Source organism: Solea solea, chromosome 20 (genome assembly GCF_958295425.1).
Source record: "Solea solea chromosome 20, fSolSol10.1, whole genome shotgun sequence".
Classification (NCBI taxonomy): Eukaryota; Metazoa; Chordata; class Actinopteri; order Pleuronectiformes; family Soleidae; genus Solea; species Solea solea.
In genome coordinates this window covers 3519438-3537612 of record NC_081153.1, presented here as the reverse complement: position 1 = coordinate 3537612, position 18175 = coordinate 3519438, and the positions used below count along the sequence as shown (strand labels likewise).

The 18175-nt window shown below is 39.9% G+C and overlaps 1 protein-coding gene across 1 annotated transcript; it reads right to left on the bottom strand.

Annotated features, from left to right (window-relative positions):
- Positions 1-1358: 1358 nt before the first annotated feature.
- kpna6 (karyopherin alpha 6 (importin alpha 7)) lies at positions 1359-14175 on the bottom strand. The gene is made up of 14 exons (XM_058619046.1): positions 14052-14175; positions 12054-12187; positions 11823-11915; positions 11079-11178; positions 10635-10729; positions 9771-9902; positions 9556-9644; positions 9340-9439; positions 8539-8702; positions 8373-8451; positions 8088-8213; positions 7301-7428; positions 6962-7146; positions 1359-6256 (listed from the first exon to the last, which is right to left on the bottom strand). The coding sequence occupies exons 1-14, from the start codon at positions 14053-14055 to the stop codon at positions 6069-6071; spliced, it is 1617 nt and encodes a 538-aa protein (XP_058475029.1). The 5' UTR covers positions 14056-14175; the 3' UTR covers positions 1359-6068.
- Between the last annotated feature and the right edge of the window lie 4000 nt (positions 14176-18175).

Below are 18175 nucleotides of genomic sequence, written 5' to 3'. Positions count from 1 at the left end.
TTTATCGCCTTCTGCAGGATGTATATATGACTACATACGTGTCGTCCTCGCTTTTAAAAAACAAACATTTATGTCTAAAAGGAAAACCTACGAGGAGTATTAGGGCCAAACTGAAGCAAATTTATGAATATTTGTTTTTTAATATTTCGAGAATAAAGTCGTCATATTAAAAAAGAATTGTAAGAATAAAGTCATAATATTTTGAGAATAAACTCGTAATATTGTGAGAATAGTCATAATATTGTGAGAATAAAGTCAGAATATTGTAAGAATAAAGTTGTCATATTATGAGAATAAAATCATAACATGATGAGAATAAAGTCATCATATTGTGAGAATAAGGTTGTAATATTATTTTCACAATATTACAACCTTATTCTCACAATATGATGACTTTATTCTCATCATGTTATGATTTTAAAAGGAAAACCTACGAGGAGTATTAGGGCCAAACTGAAGCAAATTTATGAATATTTGTTTTTTAATATTTCGAGAATAAAGTCGTCATATTAAAAAAGAATCGTAAGAATAAAGTCATAATATTTTGAGAATAAACTCGTAATATTGTGAGAATAGTCATAATATTGTGAGAATAAAGTCAGAATATTGTAAGAATAAAGTTGTCATATTATGAGAATAAAATCATAACATGATGAGAATAAAATCATAACATGATGAGAATAAAATCATAACATGATGAGAATAAAGTCATCATATTGTGAGAATAAGGTTGTAATATTGTGAAAATAAAGTTGTCATATTGTGAGAATAAAGTCGTAATATTGTGAGAATAAAGTCATCATATTATGAGAATAAAATCATAATATTGTGAGAATTAAGTTGTAATATTGTGAGAATAAAGTTTCAATAATGTGAAAATAAAGTTGTCACATTGTGAAAATAAAGTCATAATATTGTGAGAATAAAGTCGTAATATTGTAAGACAAAAAGTCGCAATATTGTGAGAATAAAGTCATAATATTAAAAGTCATAATGTTATGAAAATAAAGTCGTAATATATAATTTCTCTATTTGTGAAGCCCAAAGTAAACCTTTACAAAGGGCCCTACCGTAGTCCTAGTTACAATTATTATTTATCCTAAATAAATACAACACTCAAAATCTATGAAACTACTGTACCCAGTGCAGCTTTCAAAATTAACTTAAATACCACGCCTATACCGCAACTTATTCAAAACTTCATAGTCCAGCTTCTTCTTTCAACCACTCATGTTGAGTCAATCTCCTTCCAATAAGCCACTCAGTGTGACACCTTAGAGACTGACAGTCACGCAGACACACCACGCTCACACAAACAGGTAAAGATGCAAAACAGTGGGGGAAAAAAATCAATTCCAAAGGGTTGAAACATATCTTTATTTGTTTTGTACAGTATTTCCACTGAACAAGTTTAATATATTTTCTTTACATTTTTTATTTTTAATATCATTTTGCCGTTTCCTGTATGTATTTCTTTTTTTTCTCCTCATGTTCATGTTCGTGTGTTATGTTCCGTTGTTGAAGTGTATACGTTTTCTCGTCACTCATTCATACCGTCGGTAAAGTCAAGAAGTCAAGTCACAGTTTAAGATGGGTTTTAAGTTTTGAGCAAAAATGAAAAAAATCATAAACAAATTAGAAAAAAAAAGGAGAAAAATAAATACACGTAAAAAGAAACAAGAGAACCAGAGCCGGGAAAACATCACGACTGGTCTGTGATGGCATAATGAAAAAAAGGGTTGTTGTTGTTTTTGCAAACATGCAGCATTGTAAACATTGTAGCGTTGTAAGGTGAAATTTGAACAAGCCAAAGTGTGGCTTTCCATTTTTGATAAAGACATGAACAGTTTCTAGGACGGAAGACGAGTCAGGTTTTTGAGATATTCGAGTTAAATCCTCCATAGGTTTGTTACCACATAGCCTGACTAGGACAAACTTTTTACTAAACACAATTATTCAAAAAATATAGCCCGGAACATCCTGATCCAAGAAAAAGATCAAGAAAAGCAGAAGAGGCTTCTTGTATCATCACATCCTTCCTTCCTATTTTTTTTTTGTTTTTTTTGTAAGTCTTTTTTTTGTGTGAAATGTTCTAAGAGACTTTTTTCTCCACTTCTCAGAAGTGATTAGAATTGCATCTGAATCCCTGTTAATGTATCAGAACATACATATACTCAAAACTTAGAATAATAATAATACTTTTTAATGTAAATAACCGCACAATTTTCAAAAAAAGTTGTTGTCTCTATTTTGTTTGTTTTTTTTAGCTCCGCCCAGTGGAAGCAGTGTTCACCTGTGTTGAGCTGTTTTTCTAGGTGGATCTTTACCTCTGGGGGGTGCCTGATTCTTGGACAATCATTATTGCAGTCTTCTGGTTTGTTTTTTGCAAAAAAAATTAAAAATCTTTCAAGATCCAGTACTTGAAAAGAAAAAGTGAGAAAAGTGATACTGAGTTTAGGCAGCTTTCTAATGAAAGGAAGCAAGTTTTGCGATGGCCTGAAACAATCGACGAGGTCAACACAAGCCAATTTACATAACTGCTGAAACAAAACAAGTGTATATATATATGTATGTATATATATATATATATATGTATGTATGTAATTTAAACCAGCCTGTAAGTAAGATGACAAAACTTTGGTAAACTAAGTTTGACAATAAGGTTAAGTACCTGTAAATTGTCTGATATGATAGTCGCTTTAGTTTCCACCACTTGCATCGTGTGCCACATTTAAGTACAAATGCACAGTGTGTGTGTGTGTGTGGGGGGGGGGGGGCTGCAGGGCCGCCGTATCCACCGCATGCAACTGACTCTTTCCTTTGCACAGTGAAAACCTTTTAGAAGAGTGTTTGAGAGGGGGACCATCACACCAACGGACACCGAGTCGCTGGGAAAAAGACCAGTTTTATGCAGTTAATCAAGCCCAAAAACACCCGTTCCCTACTTTAGGTGCCCACAGTAAAGAGTGCCACTTTTCCAAATGAAACAATGGCTAATTTTTAACTTTAAAGATAAGGAAAATAGAGCAGCAATGGTTTTTTTTTGTTGCACAAAAAATGTGCACATTCAAGTAAATAAAAAGATATAAAGGAAAAAAAAAAAAAAAAAAAGTCAAAGACATACACAAGAACCTCCAGTCTTTGTTGGTCAGGTTGGCACTTTTGTGAATAGGAGTGCATTTTGCATTTTTCAGAAATATATATATTCTTTTTTTCCTGGTTTTATGTGAGTGACTTGTTTTCTTTTCAATGTCACAATTCTGGCATTATTGGTAAGATGAGCACAGAACTGGCCATGAAACCAAAGACCTATAAAGGTATAAACGCTCCACATTTCAGGGACGCATAGGCATGTTCTCGATGCTCAAGTATAGATATATATATATGTAGGTGATTTGACCTCTTATGTCTTACTGGGAGCACACTCTGTTCTGTGGTTCTTTTTTTTTTTTTTTTTTTTTAATCTTAAAGAGCTAAACCAGCTAGCGTCTCTAATTCATGTTCCTAATGTAAAGCTGGCTTCAACCATAGTGTGTAACAGCAGCAGCAGCATCTCAAATGCACTGAACCAAAGTCTGTGCACCCAAGAATATGCTCTACCAAGTATGTGGAGAATTCTGGGGTCTTAAAAGGTTCTACTCCACAAAACTGTTGCATTTATAGCGTGTTTGAGTGACATATTTTAGTACACAGCTCAAGCTGCGTCTGTGATCCACAGAACGGCGGCTCCCAGACTTTGACGGGGGGAGGGGGGGCAGAGTCATAGAGTCAATCGACCTGTTCCTCACACAGTGCCTGTCAGTCAAACATCACGCAAACCCACTGTTCTACTCCATCCACAGAGCCCCAAACACAGACCTGAGATCAGGTTCTGACCCCAGATCAGAGTTTTAACGGGACTGATAAAAAAAAAAAAGCCATCTTTAGTCATGTGGCTAGAAGCAACCAAAAAGTTTCCTGGTGTGTACCTCTTTTTTTTTAACCAACTCAATTAAAACTGAAAACTACAGAAATTAGAGCTGAAAAAATGACCAAAAAAACCCCAAAAGGGACAGTGTGTGCTCGTTAACAAAAAATGCTTTGAAATTTTAAACAAAAAAAAAGGGGACGCTCTTGTAGTTGCTACTAGCCACTCATCTGTGTGAGGTGTGTGTGTGTGTGTACAGTGTCTGCTGGTGTTGTATGCAAGTGTACATGACGTGTGTGCAAATATAGATGTAGATATATATATATATATGTATATATATAAATACAAATACATCAAAATTCAAATATATGTTCATACTTGAATTTTTTTTTTCTTTCTTTCTTTTTTTGTAGTTAGGCTCGTCACTCGTTCGAGATTACAGTGTATCCCTGGCCAAACATCCAAGAAGCAGCACAGCCTCTCCTACCCAGGCTATTTACATCAGTACTTTATATCACAAAGGGCCCCATGCATTAAATCATTATCACATCAGTTGTCATTCTCACTCCTTGAAAATATAGTGATATATATAATGCCAAAAAGGTTATTATATCAACTTTACTTCACTACACTATCACTGTTGACACCAACAAACCAATTCGCTATGGTCCAGTACCTGCTTTTTTTGTTGTTTTTTTTTAACTTTTTTTTGTTTACATGGAGTTCTGAACAGTGCACGGCAATATTTGTTCACACTTCATACTTCCATGTCTCTGTGCCAGCTGAATGTGTTTGGCCAGGGATACTCAAGTGACTGTAGGCAGGGTAATAGAACACCATGCAAAAACCCTACCACATACACCTGGGGAGGTATGAGGGGGGGAAGCAAAGAGCCGCAGAGCAGCAACGCTAGAGAATCTTAAAACGTATCGTCAATTTAATTATCTCCAATCCCTCAAAAATGATTTTTAATGCAAGTTTGGTTTGCTGCTGTTACTGCTGCCAGCGGCTCCTCACCCCCCTCTTTCACCCCAGCTGTGCCATGTTTGATAGTTAGATCACTTCATAATTCAAATGTATTGTTATTAATAACACGTCACACTACGAACATTGGATCTCTAACTATACCACCCTTGAAAACCTGGAAAAAAGATCCCATTTTAAATTTCCCCCTTTAGAGCACTTCCCAAGGTTTTTCTCTCTACTCTCTCTACATTTCTTGCCACCTCAACACCCCAACCCAATCAAAACTATTTAACCCCCACCCCCTCACTCTATGGGGAAGAAAGAAAAATAATTTGGTGAGGGCAAAAAAAATACCCACACTTTGTAGCTCGGGGCATCAGACAGCCCTTAATTTTGGGTAAACAACCCCAGAAACCTCACACCCAATTTACCACCCCCCACCCCCACCCCATCATACAGACGGGACTATTTTTCCCATCAGCAGATATGCAGAGACTAGCCCTAAGCCTAATCATTAGACAGCCTGTTGGTAGCAAACTATGTGCTTTCCATTAAGGACAACAAAAAGGAAAAATAAAAAATAAACACTAAGCACTAACAATAAAGAGGAGCAGATAAATAAGGGATAAGGGGGAAAAATAACTAATCATGAACTGAAAAAAGTACTTTTGTCAGAATGACATCAATAGCTGGGCATATTTCACCTCATGCACCTCTTCTCTGCAGGGATGCACGGGTAGTCCTGAAAATAGGAACGTCCCATTGGAAAAAAATACAAATAATAATTGTATAAAAAGATATGAACCCACAAGCCATTGTTTTACTGCCAATGAGAGAATCTAGGATCAAATGGCAGGAAGATGTCTATGTGTGTGCATTTTTTAAGCCAGGGCCGACTCACACTCTGGGGCGATGAGGAGTTTGTGTGATGACATGCTCCACCGATGGTCAGGAAACACGAGTCTACCCTGCAAGACGTTAGTCCACTGCTTGACATTTTTAGGCTGGAGAGCGAGACAGTTTTAGTTTTTCCTCCAAGAGGCGGGGGGGGGGATTACATTTGTGGGGAGAGTAGGTAGTGGTAGCAAATTGGGGGGGTGAAGGGGCGTCGAGGTATGACTCAATCGATGGATCCTCCATGAGAAAGAGTGGTACGGAGGGGTAAGTGGGTTATTCAGGAGGGGGGGGTGCTGATTTATAGCTGAAAGCCCTCCATGGGGGCCTCCTGCTGGGGGAAAAGGAACTGCTGGTTGGCCGGGTCTGCCTGAGGAGCTAGACTGCTGTCCTCATCCTCTGCGCCAAAGTAGTGCTCTATCATGTCAAAGGCCTTCTGGTAGATCTCCTGGTTGTCGTGGCTCTGCAGGAACTCAATCTTGTCCAGACCTGGGGAGACACGTCAAATCAAAGTCGTGTTTGCAAAAACGGCAAAAAAAAACCACAACATAACTGTAATCTTAAAATGCTAAAACGGTTTCCAAAAATAGGCAGCGAGACATTCAGCAACAACACATGTCCACAGTTAAGTTTTCCAATGTTATCACTTCTTACAAGAATGAGTTTTATGCCATTAAATGATCCAACAATTCACATGTGACACAGAAACACATGGACACACTTTAGTATGAAAACATCAATGCTTCCTTTAAATGCTGCCTACAAATATATTACCAACGTCGCCTGATGTTTTAGCTTCTTGAACTAAACACTATACAGTACTGTGTTGCTAATGTGGAAGAGAGCAGTTGTGCACCGGTGGATTCACTGAAGAAAGCCAACTGATTATCTTACAGCAGCGACGTCTTATCAAACGCAAACTTTGAGCCATTATACGCAGTCGACGTGAAGCTCGTTCCTGCTGAATCACTGCAGGTTAATGCCGACTGTTGACAGTGCACGAGCCTCAGGCAACTGTTAAATGTACTCTCGACGGGACTAAGAATTAAGAAGAGATGTTTATTCTTTGTTTAAATAACGTGTCGTAACAGTAACAGACTGAACTGTGGTTGTTGTATTACAAGTCATATTTCTGAGCCATACTGTGTAAATGTTAAAAAAAACACATGTTTGGGTGTGTTTCAGTGACAGTACCATAGGCTTCTTCAATGAGGCTGCAGTAAGGGTTGACTCCAGTGCCGTTGTTCTCCTGCTTGGCCTCCTGCTCCCCCAGCCTCAGGATGTTCTCCAGCCCGTTAAGAGCAACCTGAACAATCTTGGAGTCCATCACCGTCAGCAGATCACACAGAGGCTTAATGCAGCCCAGGTTCACCAGATATCTACATGTGGAAAAGACATGTTCACTGTCAAGGTCACCACTTCTTCATACAGAGGTGATCACGCTACACAGGTTTATTCAAGTATCTAATTCAGCTGGTTTATGCCGACATTTCTTCACAATTCACTCCTCTTAATAGGACATATAAATCTGACCTGATCTGCTCAGGTGTTCCTCCGGATGTGGCGTTGGTGATGGCCCACGCTGCTTCTTTCCTGGTCCTGAACTCTGCTTTCTGTAGGATGTCGATCAACACCGGGAAGATGTTGGCATCAATAACAGTCTGTGGAGCAGAAAAAACAAGGTGCAAAGTGAGGCATAGTTTTCATTATTTTTTTCCTTGATTAGAGCCTCACAGAAGCAAATCTTGGGGGCATGTGTTAGGGCTTGGCAGATGGAATGGAAATGAATCACGCACATAAATATTACAACATAATCTTTTTTAATATCAATATAGTGAAGGTTAAATATGTAATGATAAAATATTAATGCACTGTGCAAACACACTTGTTTTTATTTTCTGCCCATTGGGAAAAACAAAATTATCTTTGGTTTCAACTTTCAATCAAGAGAAAAACCCAACTGAAATTTATCCTGATAAATGCTAAATAGCCCTACACACAGACGCCTTTTAACTTGCATTGATACATTTATTGGCATGATACAGTAATTGACATTTATGACGATGGGAAAATGAACCCATGAGTCTCAAGAGTGCCGTCTATTTCAAAAGGGTAAACTCCAATATATCAAAACTGAGCAAACTAATCGCATAAATGACCAAGTTAACTTTTAGTGGATTCCCAATCTCTGGAACTAAATATACTTTCTTCATGTAGTACACAATATAGTCAGAAATTTACTCACTTTTCATGGGTAAAATCTTAAATATTCGGTAGGTTATTGCTACTTTCAGTTCTAAGCTTTGCATCTATGCATCACCTGTATCTGCGCTCTGTTTCCTGCTGTTATGTTGGAGATGGTCCAGCACGCCTCTTTGCGGATAGACTCTTTAGCGCTGCTGAGAAGATGCAGCAGACAGGGCAGAGCAGAGCAGTTTAACACCACCTACACAAAAAAAAACAGAGGGTTAAAACCTAACAAGGTATTGAATGAAAATGTATTTTTCCTGTGTTTAAAACTTTGTTGTCCTAATGTGGGCCTGTTCTCATACACAAGGACGTAGTAGACAGGCATTAGAAGAAGTGATACTTAATATACTCTCACCTGTGTTTGGATATCATCTCCAGTGACAATGTTTCCTACAGCTCTCAAAGCAGGAGACGCCACCTTATAGTCAGTGTGCCTGCAGGAGGGAATGATAATTAGATAAGTATTAACACTCCATGTACATTGTGGCAAATGTAACAGCACAGAGTACAGCTGTACTTACATGAGTAGTTCTACGAGGCGCCTGCAGACACCAGAGTCAATGACAGCCTGGATCTTGTCATTGGGGCCGTCTGAGAGGTAGGACAGGGCCCAGCAGGCATCTGCCAGCAAGTCTGGGTCACTGCTAAATAAAAGCCTGGACAGTACTGGCAGACAGGGTGACACCTAGACAGCACAGATCGCATGCTTATTTGTAATGAGAAACAATGCCAGTTCAACAGCACCTGCAAATCCCACAGAAAGAATCCAGCCGACATTTGGAGAAAATAGAACAAAAGTCCACCAGACATTCTGCCATTCTAACCCCTGTGAATATTCTAACCCTTTGCATTCAACATATATTCATGTATCTTCCATTAAAAATGCTGGAGTGGAGACGAAACTTGGGCATTTCATTTCATATCGTCATTCAAATATGTGTAAAAGTTGGAACACATTTGCATTTATTGAAATTCTTGCAAGAAATGAAAAATGCTGACAACAACATTTGGCGGTTTGACCCACATCCAGTTTGCAGCATGGCAAAGGCCATTTCATCTGCTTCAGAGGGAGATTTAAGGGTTTAGGTGTGTAGTTCAGTGACCCTCAGGTTTAAGGGGGTTGTTTTAAAATATAGAAATAGTTAGAAATAGTCCTAGAACACCTCAGGTCTTAGTTAGTGAACAAAGTATAGATATGTGAATTACATACATAATACGTTTCCTGCACTGTATGACGCTCAGTCTCTAATGTACATATTGTCACAGGGATTTATATCTTCTATAGTGAAATAGCAAGGTTATATAATGGGACAAAGCGATACCTTTTCAAATGCAGGTGGAGGGTTTTTTCCTCTGCAGAGATTAGACAAAGCCCAGACTGCATTCCTTGTCATTGTCAATCGTGTAGATTTGGTCAGAAGCCTGAAATAAAAGGAAAAACTAAGCTCAGTACATGAGAATATGGGAGGCACCTGGTAGAGAAGCTGAGAAGCTCAAAGATGTCATCTTTTAACAAGCAAAGTATAATCTTAACTCACATTAACAACGGCGGAAGGATGTTGCAGCTCAGCACATAGTCCCTGCAAGCTGCACTATCCCCTGCAATATTACCTAAGGCCCACACAGCCTGCAGAAAAGAAAAATAAATCACCACACAAATCAATACAATGGTAGACAGGCAAGTCCGAAAGAATGCAAGAATGCAAAACAGACAGACCAAATATAATGTATAATATTACACTGGATGTCTTACCTGTTCTTGGACGTCCTCAAAGTCAGAATTGAGTAGCTCTATAAAGATTGGCACTGCTCCTGCCTCGATCACCGTCTTTGTCTGTGTGGATGTACCTGATGCTATGTTGGTCAGTGCCCAGGCAGCTTCAAACTGCAAAGTTTCATTGAGACAAGTTAGTTTAGGCTTTTTTGGTGTGTGTTATTGTTACATAATTCCACAATCACATGTTATGGACCTCGTATCTGTTTACAGCCGTTTCAATTAAATATGAGGCAACAAAGTGAGGCTTTGACTGATCAAATCTCAAGGCAGTTCCACAACATCTACTCTGCATACTGGTCTTTTCCGATGCAGCAACAACAAAAACTTCCGATGCTGCAAAGAAACCTTAAATAAGGAAGTAGTCTAAAAGAGAGTTGGGCAAAAAATGCAATTAAATAAATGCTGGATGAAGGCTGATCAGGACAGAGCATCAATACATTCAGCAATCAACAAATTTTTTTCCAGCGATCCAGCCTATTGCAGCATTATCGGTATTGCTATTAAATGAAAATTAACTCTTGGATCCTCACTGAAAACATTTTATTTGACATAAGTGACAAATAAAAGGTTTTTAGGAGTTTACACGACAGCCAAACAGGAGCCTGTGTGATCAGATAAGTACAGGGCGGCTGCATCAGCTGTATCTAACAGTAAGATCTATTTAAGTCTACAAGTATAACCAGGTGGAATGCATCTGATGGTGTCTGAGGGCAGCATCTTGCAGAGCAGGTTACACTCCATGATTATTCAGTGAGACAAACCTTAGTGACCTATTCTTAATTCACATCTATTCAGTTTAGCATGAGCACATCCCACACAGAAAGGTTTTTACATTCTGACCTGTAGTGTGCAGTTGACACTCTTCTTTAGGAATTCCACAAATCTCTCCACAACTCCAGGTGTGTTTATAACTTCATCAATTGGTGGGTTGGGCTCTGAAATGTACAAACATAAAAGTAGATGTAAGTATGTTGATATATCCATATCTATGTAGCCTTTCACTGATATATTGGATTTGGCATAAATGTCATTTATTTTAGAGAACATATTGTAGCAAATACGCTTTAGGAATAAAAATACAATACAAGCTGCACTGTCTGCAATGGAATATTGGTAAAAAGTCAACAACAATCCCATCCTTTTCCCTCCATTCAACACATTTATAAATATCAGTGATATAATCAATCCCTGAAATCAGTACCAACAGCAGCCCCAAAAATCCAGTATTTGTCAGACTCTTGTCACCACCGGAACATTGAATTTTAAAAAGTGCACAGTATGGACCTTTGGAAAGTAGTTTTCTGAACTTTTGTGTCGTGGCAAGCTGGAGCTCCGGGTCCTCTGAGAAAAGCATCTCCACCATGTCTCTGGTAATTACTCCTTCCTGTGACAAAACATACACAAGCGAGCTGTAATACTTGATCCACTTGCTGCACACTATAAATCAGACGTTAGAACAACTTTGAGTAACAAAACAATATGCAGTCAAACATAATCCTGTGAGGTGCCCTGTTTGGGCCTCTCTTTGTCTAGGGCTATATTCAGATTACCAGCCACGTTGTTCAAGTCAGATTTAAATCTGATTCATTACAAATCATATTCATCACTACAAGCACCTTGCATTGTAATTGTGACTGTTCTCTTGCACACTAATACCTTGTTGCATGCTGGATTAACAACAACAACAACAGTAAACAAAATAGTTGTGAGAACACTTTGTAGTGAAGTGGGAGATTGGTAAAATCAGATCTCCAGAGGATGGCACTGTCCTCCACTGTTGTTTCACTTTGCCATGCTACACATAATACAGACAATAACAACAATGCAAAACAATATGACTTTTGGACAACATACTTGAGTCATAGATCTTGTTTGAAAATATGAATTGACAATTGGATTTTAAAATTTAAAAAATGAAATTTAAGTGACAAAGTGAAAATAAAAATCTGATCATTAAAGTTTGGTTATGTGAGTTTAGCCTAAGCTGTGAGAGTCTACAAGAATGGTATGAGGACAATAGATACTCACTGTAACTGGAGAGCTGAGGTACGAGTCCACCAGTGGACTCTCAAACATGGCTTCCTCTTCATTGAGAATGTCCACATTCCTCCTCTTGAAAAGCTACGATTACAGAATTGTCAGAATCCTCAATGGCACAGTAAAGCTCAACAATTATCACAATGATACACCACATACGGATGTAATCAAATCGGGGGCAAATGGGAATGAGAAGTGGAATACCCAGATCTGGTACCATACCTGTTGTTCTCGTTTCTGTTTTCTGAGTTGGATGCCTTCCTCCTCTCTCCGGCGCCTCATCTCTTCTGGGTTCAGTGCTTTGTTCTTATAGCGGTTCATCCTGTAGTTATCCTTGGCTGGACTAGCTGACGGCTCTGATGGGCACAGACGCAAGCAAACATCACAATTAAGACACATAATTTGCTTTGGGATGAAGCTGAGACCACCACCATGTGTAAGGAAGAGGCCGTGAGCCTGCCATTTTTGTTTCATCTGACATCTCTAATAATAGATGATGATGAAGCAACAGGCTCTACACAGGTCTATATATAAAACCACCGTGTATGAAACCATCTAAACATGTTCACAGAAACTAGACAACACAGCCTAATACAAACAAAGCTAAGCTATTCATCAACCAGACAGCTGGCAGAGAGAACAAACATATTTATTCAATAGTGTTAAATCGCTGAGTTAACATAAACAGATGCCCACATGGGACAAACTAAAATGCCTGTTCTGAGCATCTGTGCACAGTCATGCAACAGAATAGGACACTATTCACCTGAAGGGATGCCAGGGAGAGAAAGAGATAGCAACGACATTCAGAAAACCACCACTAGTACAGAATGGTGCCAAAAGCCCCTGTTGAGATTAAATACCAAATCAAGTGGTGCAAGTTTAAGCTATGGCTTCAGGGGAAAAGCACAAGCTTTAATAAAAAATAAAAAAATAAAAAAAAAGTTTATGCAAAACTGTAACACACCCAGGACATGGACAGCACATGTAGCAGGCTGGATGCATCAGTTCCTGTACTGTGTTAGTTTGATTAGCTGCTGTATGTGAACTGTGCTGATTGCTATTTGGGCTGGATGGCACAGAAATAGCCCTGCTGAAAGCATATATCTACACAGGCATTTCAGTGGAGATCCAACTGAGTGCAATGGCTTTCTATGGGAAAGACAGGAGAGACACTGGATGTGTTTTTAGACAGGGTTTGTAGACATAAACTGGGGAAGAAGAACTCAAGTTGGCCACCACTTTGGGTGTGGAATACAACCTGTCCCCTCTGACTGTGCAAATAAAGCATAAAATAATATATGCACAACAGGTCTAGCACCACTGTCTAGTTCATCTCAGGGTTACTTCTCCACGACTGTCCATCCTGCTTGTCTCTGGTGACATTGTCTTTTCCTCTCTCCTCTTATAGCGTATTCTTGTTTTTAACACATTTAATGGCAGAAAGAATTAGAGTTTCGTCACTACCGTTTCAGTCACCTTGTCTTTGACACATTGCATTAGAAAGACACGCGTTTAGGACACGCAGATAGAGGGACACATAGGTACATATTGACGATCCTTGACATAATAGACAGAAAAATGTCATTAATATAGGGATAAACAGCGTTGCATCATTTGAAATCACCAGCGGCGTAGCATTTGCTAACACAGCCCGCTAACATTAGGACTAGCAGCCCCCGTGTTGACGTGAGTCAAGAGTTTAACAGCCCCAAAAATAACGTCGCATTTGCCAATGAACAAAACGACACGTTTTTTATCATAACTGACAGCAACGCCTGGTCCAAACTGAACGAATGTCTCTCCAAGTATCCACGTCTATCTATATATAACGACGACCGGATCATAGTGTAAATCCGTGCTAACGAAGCTAGCTATTAACCAAGTTTGCCTCAAGTTGGCTAACAAGTAGCACTGGTTGTTTTCTCGGAGGTGGATTGCGATGGTTCACCATTAGATGTCATATAAGGTTCTGCGTGTGTTGCTCTCCCGGAATATTCTATGCGGTGATATGAAGTACAGCAACGGACCTGGTGTGATTTTGACAACTCGTGTTTGGCTACTACGTAGCAACGACCTGCCTAGCTAACGTGTTAGCTGCCTAAGCTAAACAACAGAGAGGGGATGAGGATTTCACAATCGTCACCACCCAGACGACACAGCCCGATCTTTCAACAGTCCAACGTGAATCTGTGGCTCCGGAGTTGCCGCACAGCTTACCCATTGTGTCCTATGTGGTAAGAGTGCGTAAAGTCGTGAAAAATATGAGTCAATTTCAGGTCGCTCCCTCTTCTAGCTTTCCAGAATTTGCTCCTGTAAGCAATATGTCTGCCGGAGACGGAAATTCACAATATAACTATGGCGACTTTGTGCCACCAGAGGGCGCACAAGCTCCACAAAACTCTTTCCTCACGTTCAGCCAAACAAACAACTGTATCCATTGAACGTGACCCTAATGTACACATTAGTCATTCATTTAGGGCTGATTTGATATAAATCTCAGACATATATTGGTCAGAACTACAAATGCAAATGTAATTTGTTTGACTGTACAACAAAGCACTGCTCTCAGTGGACCACACGTAACAGGCTACTCATCCCACGTGCTATATATATATATATAAATATATGTATATATATATTCATATATACAATATCTCATGTCCAAGCCTTGTTTATACTGTAAATATCAAGCCCATACTGTATAGATTCTAGAAACTGTCTATAATGTACATTCTATTTAAATTTTTATTGTCGTATTGTTAATATCTTTCTATATTGTGTTTATTATCTTCATCTTGACTGTCTTTGCTGCTGTGACAATGTACATTTCCCCACTAATAAAGGACTATCTTATCTTATCTTAGACCCCAGGTTCACGACCCGACCCGGTCAGAACAAGGGCTTTTTTCTGCATGGAGTTTGAATGTTCTCCCCTTGTGTGCGTGGGCTTTCTCCAGGTTCTCCAGTTTCCCAAATTGACTTGTAAGTGTGAGTGTGAGAGTGGATGGTTGTTTGTCTCTATGTGGCCCTGGGAATGGCACCAGCGACCCTCATGTGGGGGACAAAGTGGTAGAAGATGACTGGATGGATGGATGTAACAGCTAAGTTTCTCTGCCCCCTCTCCATTTCGCATCCCTTGGTACCTCTCTGTCTCGGTTCTGCATATCCCCACTGTGTTTATGAAAACACTGAGTGTGCGAACAGCTGACGATCCCCAGTGTCTTCCTCAGATTGGATGTGACAGGGCAATACAGGTGAGCTGCATCTGTGGTCAATTTGTTGGGGACCAGGTAATGGAAAATCACTGCACTATATTGTGATGCAGCATCATAGTGCCCCTTACTCCCTCCAGGGAGGGCCTGGAGAGATGCACCAGAAAATTACTTTAGGGGGCAATGTTGTACAAACTAAATGGACGTAATGGGGCATTCGCTTGCCGTCAGTCTGTCTCTTTCCCCTATTAGACGGACAACGGTAAGGTCAGTTCAACTGTAGCACGGCAGAGATGCTCTTCCATGATTGCGATTTTCTTTGAAGACGATGAATAAATATTGTTTGTAGATCCACTTCCTTCACAGCGTAACAGAGGGCTGAGCTTCACTTAACAGAGCCGTGATGGCTGAGAATTCAGCAAGGTGTGTTGGTGCAGAGATGAGACACACTTGTATCAAATAGCACAAATTGATTTAATTTTTTTTGCAAGATTTAATTGAGCACACAAATGCTCTCAGATACAGTCCACCGGGCTGTATATGGGACTCAGCGTGTCTGATGCCACAGCGTCTCCGTTTGCAAGTTCTTTATCTTTCTCATTTCTAGGCCTGCTGAAGCACATCATACAGCAGCCTACACTTTGCAGAGCAGCAAAGGCTATCCATTAGTCAATGCCACAGAGTAAAGACTGCCTCTGTAATGGAATCATAAGAGCAAAGCCAGGCGCATAACCAAAGGGCTTTTAAACAGAAGAACACAGGGAACAGTCACTTCTTCTGCTGTCGCTGCCGATGTAGATCCAATATACCCGGGCAGTAATTGTCCCCGCTTCTTCCATCCAAATTCAAACTGTAATTTGAAGAGAATAGGGATCCAAATGCACAAAGAAAGGAAGACCTGTCAACCTCATTACTGGGCCTTGCCTGTCTAGGCTGAGTCAGCAATAGTGAGAAAGTGTACTGTAATTTTAATTAAGCAAATTAGCAAAGTTTCTTGAGTTTGAAAGTAGATTTTTTTTCTATTATGAAGCTGTTTGATGACCAGATTTCAAAGCAGCTAAAAAAACCCTCTATCTTTAGATCTTTACATTTGTAAAAGTGTTGATAATTATCATTATACAAACGTCTGCCTCCTTTTGTATCATATTCTGTCTCTCTTATCCACGTAAAACATCAAGCGGGGTTCAGTTCTCTGTAGGTAGTTAACGGTTCCCCCCGTTAAAAGACTTGTGCATATTTAGAAAAAAGATAAATAGCTACGACATAAAGAGGCTAATAACATCAAGGAGCAGTGTTTGCAGAGTGGAAATGCAGTTATGAAGTGTCAGAAGCAGTTTAGCTTTGATTGTGCTGCTTCGATCTAACAAATATACCCAGTTTAAAGTGCTCCCTAATTCAATTACAGCCGGCATGATAATAAGGCTGGTACACTGAGATGTGAGAGAGTGTTCGGGGGCTGCCAGTGGGAGAGAACATCTGCACGAACGCTTTGTGTGAGAGTATTAAAGAGTGAGCGAGATAACGCCATGGGGCGGATAGTGCGACGGAGAGAGCAGTGTGTCAGTGCATATGGGGCGTGAATGGAAAAGAGGAGATATGTCTTCATAATACGGTGTTGAAAATTCATTCAGCACTGTCCATCCCTTACTTTTTAATCTCACTACTCTCACACACACACACACACACACACACACACACACACACACACACACACACACACACTCACTCTCTGACATACCAGGTGGCAGGGCTGATACCAAAGATGCTGAGCAGGTGATTTTTAGAATATTCTTGTGGATCATTCGATCATCTCCCCTCCCCGTGTGTGTGTGTGTGTGTGTGTGTGTGTGTGTGAGAGGGACATTTGTGCAAACCCTTTGAAAACTAACGTATGGTTTTAAGAGGCAAATCTGCAGCTGTGAATCGAGAGCGGGGGCCCGGAAACTGACACTGAGCAAATATGAGCAACTACTTTATATTTAAAGCCATTGAAGGATTGTGGGATCTAACTGCGTAACAATCTTTACATTATAGCCCAATACAGAACTGTACAATTTCCTAAATAGGCAGTGGGACGTGCAAGGCTATCAACGGTCTTTATGTAAATATTTCCTCCTGCTTCCCAGGCTTTGTGTCATATTTGTCAGCTTCATAGCTCTTGGACAGTGGATCAAGGTGCTAGTATGTCCGTTTTCTACCAATTTATCCTCCACAGGTGGGTCGCGGGGGGTGCTGTGCCAATCTCAGCTGACACAGGGCGATAGGCGGGGTCACACCCTGGACAGTTCGCCCGTCCATTGCATGCAGGGCCACATATAGAGACAAACAACTTTCACTCTCACATTCACACCTACGGTCAATTCAGAGTGACCTAATCCGCATACTGCATGTTTTTGGACTGAACCTGGAGAAAACCAACACGCACACAGGGGAGAGGCAAAAACAAGAGTTCTAACCACTGCGCCAACCCTGCTGGTACTGTATGTCATGAGAGAGGCAGAGTATGGGGACAGTCTTGCACCAGGAAGAGACTTAGATATATGCCAGCAGAGTAGACAAAGCAGAGAGATCGATACGGCACAATTGTTGTGCACACAATGTAATTGATGAACATGTGGCTGAGGTGACTTCCTCACGACTCTGTAAACCTTAGAAGCCAATTTCAACCTAATCGAACCAGCTCAATAAGGCCTATTAACTCAAAGTGCCTTTATTTGTTGGAGGAGACGTTTGTGGCTTATAACACACACACACACACACACACAAAGGCACACACACACACTGCAGAAAGTCAGGATAATAACAATAACGTGCTACTTACCACCATGCCACATTTCAATGATTGAAAAAGTTGCTACATGTTTAAAATTAGGTTTAAAATAATACAAATGAATGAAGTGAATGTCTGCCTTTTCTCAGGGTTTGTACAGAATCAACAAAAGAAGCAACAATCTTACCATTTTGGTCGCAGTTTAACAATAATATGACACACAAACACAGTCCTGCTCTCTCTCACTCAGTCAGTGATACGTGCAGTGGATGACTTTCTGTTGTTCTCCTGTACTTCATTTCCTCATCTTTCGGGAATTTTAAATAAAGTGTCATTTTTGTGTGTTTTTGCATCGAGGG